At 46.9% G+C, this 7,500-nt stretch overlaps 1 protein-coding gene across 3 annotated transcripts in view; it reads left to right on the plus strand.

The window, feature by feature from the left end:
• Window positions 1-7,500, plus strand: part of LOC135113417 (helix-loop-helix protein 11-like) — a 50,157-nt gene that overhangs the window by 11,013 nt on the left and 31,644 nt on the right. Inside the window, exon 1 of one of the 3 annotated variants that reach the window (XM_064028687.1) lies at window positions 2,582-2,844. The exons of 1 other annotated variant lie outside the window; for it this stretch is intronic. In XM_064028687.1, coding sequence (XP_063884757.1) covers window positions 2,759-2,844 — 86 coding nt within the window. In that variant the 5' untranslated portion in view covers window positions 2,582-2,758. Of the gene's footprint in view, window positions 1-2,581; window positions 2,845-2,932; window positions 3,586-7,500 lie in introns of those variants that run through there. One more of the 3 variants, XM_064028695.1, reaches the window with a different exon arrangement.

Consider the following 7,500-nt stretch of genomic DNA (forward strand, 5'->3'; position numbering starts at 1 on the left):
CACTACGGAGGAAGATATGGAAGGAAGTACAGCAAGTGTTGACAAATGTGTGTTGTCTACACCGGCACACCTCCAGCTAATAAATACTCTGTCAAGGGCCATGAACCCGTAACTGGAAACCTCAACCACGACACCACAGGAACGCGATAGAATTATTGGTGATAGAGTACTGCGATTTCGTTGTTGCAAATTCTAATTAATTGAGATGCATATATTCAAGTCATACATGAAAAACTGTTTCCTAATCGGAAAATCTAGAATCGCCCTTGGGAAATAAGGTGAAGTCTTGTTCCCGCCACAATTTCTGTCATCTGTATCATCTAGCTCCCATGGTAAAGAACAGGCCAGGTGTGCATATGCAGGTTGTATCGAAACTAAAGGAGAGACTAGTACACTGTTACAATTCAAACCTATATGGACGGCGTGGATTGGTTAGATAACGCCAAGCGAGAGGGTGGGGGTGGGGGAGGTGTCTCGTTCCCGCCACAAACCGTTTCGCGTCGTCTGCACTGGAAAGAACTCAAAGCACCCACCCAGGAAGCCTTTGCCTTTCATCTTCACGTCTTTCTTAGACCTAATGTTCTATATGTAGCTTCCTTGATAAAAAAAAAAAAAAAACAGGCCCACTGAGTACCTATAAGATGTATGTAATCGGAAGTACTGTCCTAATTCCAGTCTTGACAGCGGTGAACTGGTTAATTGATCTGGATTTATTTTACTCGGTTCAATATATATGTAACCCGTGCCATGGCGTAATACATTACTTTGAGGTCTTTATTCACTAAATTGAGATCAAGGAAAGGAGTTATGGTATTGTTATGAATTATATTAATGATAAAAAATGAAACAACAACAACAACAACAACACCTCCAGCACCACCACCACCAACAACAACAATAATAATGATAATAGAGTCGAAGAGCGTAATTATCAGTTGCCTGCCTCTTTTGCCTTTAAATAAAGGGCAGTCCTCACTCTTGGACACCCACAATTTGTAACGTATATATTACTGTAATCCGCCTTCCTCCAGGAGGAACTGATTCTTGCGAGAGGTAGGTAGGGGGATAAATATGTGCCCCTCATTACTTAGACACGCTGATTGGTGCACGTTCATACAAAGAAACACTTTCCACCAAAAGAAGGACAAGTACATAGTACATAGTCAATATCAGATACCATAAAATATTTTAGTTTTTATATGATGAGTAATGTCAACTGGCGCGACGTAAACACCACCACAACCACCACCAGAATCCTAGGAGGGAGGCAGGGAGGGATGAGTGAACACCAGTCACTCACACTACCACCTGGCTGGCTCACTTTGGCTTCAACCGTCAGTGATATACTGTTGCATGACATTCACTCCAATCCTAAAGTAAACTAATCTTGATCGGAAGTGTGTGCTAGCTTCATAAATAGTTTATTCACTTATGATAATTATTTTAATGAGTTCTCGCAGTGGTTTTTACACGTGTTCGCGTTTCTTGATTCTACTCCCTCGCTAGCTATCTTCCACTGTAGACATTCGCATACGTAGTTTCTTTCAGATTTAAGGAGAGATTTCCATGTTTTATAAAACAGCCTCTGTGGTAAATGCTTTTGCTTAAATTCACACCAGACCCTCACCTCCAACACTGGAAGATGGAGTAATCTTCCGTGATCACTATCATACTTTTGCTCCTGTCTCATCGTTTTTTTTTTTTTTTTTTTTTTTAATCTTGGTGTCTTTATCCCCTCACTTAATTGTTATCCAAGGAACCACATTGCTTGCCGAGGGGTAAATGTTTCTAGCGTAAACGATATCATCTCTAGATGAAAAACGTTCAATACTCCAGTCTTTCTAAAGACGTTAAAAGCTTCCATTAAGTTTTAAATTGTGGTGTACATGTACGAAAATCTAAATCAATGACAATATCACTACACACACACACACACACACACGTACAGTACACTCCTGAATATCATCATAATTACGTTTTTCATCATTTTCGGACGTTAATATATTTTAGATTCAAATCAGTGAAGGAGCGGTGACAAGGAAAGGAGGGATAGACAGGTGTGTGGGGCGTCAGGTGGAGGGAACGTGGGGGCTGCCGTAAGGCGTGCGCCACTCAGAGGTGTGTGGAGGGAGGGCGTCTGCTAGTGTTGTGGTGCTGAGCTGAATGAAATGGACGCCCTTCTGGCCCTGGGATGCCACTCGCACTCCCGCCCACACAATCTGCCGGTAGTCCCTCAGCTTGACGCGGCTGTCTGCCCCCATGCCACTGCCTTTCCTGCTGGTATTAATGTATAACTTAAAGATGCAGTCATGATGTGAACAGGCCGGGTTCCCCACGCGGCGTGGGTCAGTAAAATTAGAAGATTTGGCGCGCGTTTGTGCTCTTCCCGCGCATTACAGCTCACATTCCACCCGTCGCAAACTAGTTCCCCGTGTTTGTAACCAAACTATCTACGAATGCAGCTCATAATAAAATAATGAATATACATATAAACTCTTCATTTAAGCCTAAAAACATCGAGTATAATGTAAGCGTATAAATAGTAGAAGAAATATAGGCGAGTTTAAATAATCGCGCGCGGTAGAGCCTTGGCGGAAGAATACATGAACTCGTCAGTTTCCCGCCAAACAAGAGTCTCGAGTGCTCGTGGGCGGACGAGCGCTGCCTTTACTCGTACTTATTTGCCTGTTTTTGTGAGTGATTTGCTGTGTAGCGGTGCCCTACGGATCCAGAGTGGCGGTTAAGTTGTTCTCCGAGGATGACGATGTTTCCTAGAGTAGGAGAGAAGCGGAGGATCGACGACATCGGCTTGGAGGACGAGGAAGCCATCGGGGGCTTGTGCAGGTATGGCCGCCCAGCTGTCACGTTTGAATCCCTCCCGCATATTCCCCGCACACGCGTGTCCGACTGGTGCCTGGGACTTTCTTTCAGCCATGTAGAAGGTTGTCACGCTGCCTCTGTCACTCTGTGCCTCACAATAACTGTTCTCGAAGGCTGTTTATCGTCAGCTGATTGTGGCCATGCCGGGCCGCAGATCAGCTGACGCCCCGCCATATGGCTGCCGCCGCATTTCCCTCATTTTTTCGTGTCGCGGCGCCGCCTCAGCCACACCGCCCAGTTTCCCTGTCACCTCACTTGTTCTTGCCCACCTCGTAGGGTCATTGGCATTGTCAAACTGGTAGCGTGTGCAAAATAAGTGTTTGTTTTCTTGAAACAGCTGATATTGACGTGATCAGCTGATGGTCGTCACATGGCGGTGCTCACCAACAGGGCGGGGCCGCGCGGCAAATATGTTTAGAGTATCAACACTACACATAAATTTGCGCAATTCTTACTGTATTTACGTATTTTTTTCGACGCATAAAGGCATCCTTTACTGAATATATGGTGAAATGAACTGGTGAGGAACGTATAGGCGGAGAGGAGGCTGTGTGTGTGGCCGCGGCGGAAATGGCATCGCGTGGGCGTCATCTAGCTTGGCCTGGCGAAGAGGGAACCCCTGTTGGCTGGCCGGGGCACAGATGTAGGGCACGCGTGACATCCCCTCAGCGACTTGGACACAAGGGCACGCAAGTCGGGGTGATGGTTAGTTGTTAATATTGTGGATGGGTTAACAAGAAAGTAGGCGGAATGTGCGGGTGTCGGAAATGTGATGCAACTCATTGAGGTGCCGAGTGAAAAGGTCGGATGTGTTGAACTATGAATGGAATGTTGCCTTTGCTTGATAATGTGATCTGGGCTGAGCTATAGGGTGTTGTGAACGTGTTGCTCGGCTCTTCATTTATACCTGTATGAAGATACGGCATCATATTCGTGTTTGCAGTATGTGCGTGTGTGTGTCAGCTGACAGAATGTTGGCGCCACGTAGATTCTGGTGCGGGTGCATTGGGTCTATGGCGTGCAAGGTCACTTGAATTTCCTTACATGAATTAGAAAGTTTGGAATGTTCTGTGAATGTGTTTGTTTTATTTTGGATTTGCTTTGAACATGGTTTTCAAACAACAAATATATTAGAATGATGAGTGACGTACAAAATTATTATTATTTTTTATTTTTGTAAGTTGATGTGTGATGTTAGTGCGCTGCGAGGCAGTGTGTAAATGATTCAGTGGATCGGAAATACACGGAGGAAAAAATAGTGTGTCGTTATATTTTCATTCAGATGAGTATGAAATGGTTCACCCGTGACTTTCATTACACGTACATTGATGATTCTGTCTCCACTACCTCATCGTACTAACGGCCATTCCTTTACCTCTTATTTATTTACTGATTATAATTCTTCCATTCCGTGTACTGGCAATGTCTATGTTCCTTTGACCACTCCTCTGCTGGTAATCATTCTTTTATTCTCTACTAGTGATCGCCGGAACTGCCTACCTGCTTTTCTTCTTCCACCATCTCTTCTCTCCTTTCCTTCTGCGTCTTACTTCATGAGAGAACGCTGAGGTCACCTCCAAAACTCTATCGGAACTTTCTCTTGCACGTGTGAATAACGCTATGCTGTGTATCATTGAGGGATTGTTAGGGAATATTGAATATGTGATCAACTCAATATCACGTGTGAAAGTCGATAGGAAGTTCTAAAAGATTATTTTGTTATGCTTGCTGTTCCCAAAATATCCACGCGCACTGAGGATTTGCTTGGTAGTACGTGCGGTGCTGCTATTACGTCTTAGGTTATGGTTGCGGTGTCATGTGTAGAAAAGTGCTGGAAAGTGACTGCGTTGTGTGACACGTGGTAGTATCCCACACACACACACACACACACACACACCTTTTCCAACTTCTCCACCTCCACATATTACTACATATGTGTACATGTGCCACGCCTACAATTCTCTCCTCACACACACACACACACACACACACACCATTCCACTCGCATATCTCTACTATAAAAGTACATTTAAGAGAGATATTGAGCTTATATTAATTTGCTGTATTTCGAGTGTGTGTGTGTGTGTGTGTGACAGAGAGAGAGAGAGAGAGAGAGAGAGAGAGAGAGAGAGAGAGAGAGAGAGAGAGAGAGAGAGAGAGTCAGCTGAGAACTGTCAACAGAGCGGCATGGTCAGTGTTTTCTTATCTGTACGTACCGAGGCTTACCGGATGAGAGAGAGAGAGAGAGAGAGAGAGAGAGAGAGAGAGAGAGAGAGAGAGAGAGAGAGAGGCGCGTAGGTTATATTCCTGTCCAGCAACAAGCAAATCGCCACCTTCGGTTTAAACTTAACGGTATTTTGAATTTCCTCACGCACTTCCTCCACACTTTCCTTGCGTCTCAATCCCGTGTGCTTTATTTGCCCTTCCACTTTCCAGACCTCACTCAAGATGCCCATTCCTTCCTTTCCTTCCGTTATTAATGTTCGAGAGTAGCGTTGAGGGTTGGGGATGATGCCTCGGGGTACAGTACGTGAGTTAGGCTTATTTTTATGGATTAGAGGAAAGCAGGGGAAAGGGAGGGAGAACGGGAGAGATTGACAGATGGGTGATGGGAGAGCAGAGAGATAGTCCTGGAGTGAAGCAGAATGAATGAACGTCTCGCTGGTGGTGGTAGTAGTAGTGGTGGTGAAGGAGAGCTTAAGGTCACTTGAGAGTATAGGTTTTGTTGTACAGTGATTGGTTGGTTGGCCGGCCACGTGGTTCCCTTCCTCCCTCCGTCATCCCCTTGCCTGCCTTCTCGTCCCCCTCCATTCCTTCCCTCCCTTCCCTCCCCTTCCACCCAGCTGTTACGCGTCATTCTTGAACTGCGGCCGCTGGAAAGGATGTGCGTGGTGGGGCCTTTCCACGTCACACACACACACACACACACACACACACACACACACACACACACACACACACACACACACACACACACACACCATTTCACGAACGGAAGACTTGGAAAAGGCATGGAAATATCGTAGTAATTTTGGTTCCTTGTCTCCATTATTCTCCTCTTCCTCCTCCTCGTGTAGTTACCCACCTACTACATCCCCTGAGGGCGTGTAGTATTTTCACGGCGCGATGAATGACACTACCACCACCGCCGCCACCACCACCACCACCACCACCACCACTATTAATGCTGCTGCTTTTCTTTGTACGCTACTACTACTACTACTACTACTACTACTACTACTACACTCTCCTTAACGGTGTTTATAGTGAGGGAAGGGGTGAGAGGAGGTGAGGTGATGAAAAGGGCGGTGGGATGACTGGAAGCGGTCGTGGTGGTGGGCAGCGTGGGGTAAGGTGGTTGGTTTGTGATGGTAGTGGTGGTGGTGGTACTGTTTGTATCCCTCCTTCCCCCCTAACCTTGTGAGACCACGTGGTTCCGTCGGATGCTGCTGCTGCCTGTTCGCCTGTCTCCCCTCCTCGTGTTTGGTTTTTGATACTGGGGCATACGTATTACTGAAATTTGGGTCAGGCGTCCCTCTCTCTCTCTCTCTCTCTCTCTCTCTCTCTCTCTCTCTCTCTCTCTCTCTCTCTCTCTCTCTCTCTCTCTCTCTCTCTCTCTCTCTCTCGTCTATGTGTGTGTGTGTGTGTGATACGTATTATCTTAGACGCGAAACGTATGTGTAGTATTATGTAAGTCATATACATCATCATCCATACCCCGCTACCTTCATCATCTTAAGTAATGTCATTACCCTCATTATTATTGTTCTCATTCTCGTCATCGTCACCACTCATTACTGTGTTGTCTCTTGTCAGTCATCGTTAACACTGAGCCTGACTACTGAGAAAGAGAGAGAGAGAGAGAGAGAGAGAGAGAGAGAGAGAGAGAGAGAGAGAGAGCAGCAGCAGCAGCAGCAGCAGCAGCAACACCACCAAGCAAGGTACGAGAAACGGAGAGGCAGAGGCAGGCAAGCTGGCACAGGAGGGAGGAGGGAAGACGGCGAGGCAGGCAGGCAACTTCTACCCCTCTCCCTCTCTTTCTCTTCCTCTCGCTCCTCTTCCTCCCTCCCTAGCCTCTCCCTCCCCCGCTCTCCCTGCCCTCCGCTGACTCACATCCACCCACGGATGGAGGGATGCAACAAGTCGCCAGACAGTCCAACATTATTTTCCCGTCTACCAACCAGTGGAACCCCGCCCGGTGTGTGTGTGTGTGTGTGTGTGTTGGGGGATGGGTGGTGGAGTAGAGCAGACGTGTGTGTGTTTGAGCGGGGCAGGGCGGGGCGTATGACGGAGTTGAAATATTAGAGGATAAACAAGACGCGACCGGAAGATGCTCGGAGGCCATGCTGCAGGGGCGGTAGAAGCGAGAGTGGTGGTGGTGGTTGTGTTGTGACGAGGGATGAAAGAAGGAAACGGTGTGTAGGGTTAGGGGGGTTTGTTGTTAAGTTAGGTGGGAAGGTAGGCTTTGAGAGGTTGTGGAAAGTAATGTAGTCAAGTTTAAGGGAGTAGGGGGTCGTTTAAAGGTGTTGTGGAATAAAGGGTTTGTTGCCTAGTTGATGGGATTGAGAGGCTCCAGGAGGGATGCGGGAAGGGTTCAAGCGGTACGGGGCTACGGAAGGG

Source organism: Scylla paramamosain, chromosome 2 (assembly GCF_035594125.1).
Source record: "Scylla paramamosain isolate STU-SP2022 chromosome 2, ASM3559412v1, whole genome shotgun sequence".
NCBI lineage: Eukaryota > Metazoa > Arthropoda > Malacostraca > Decapoda > Portunidae > Scylla > Scylla paramamosain.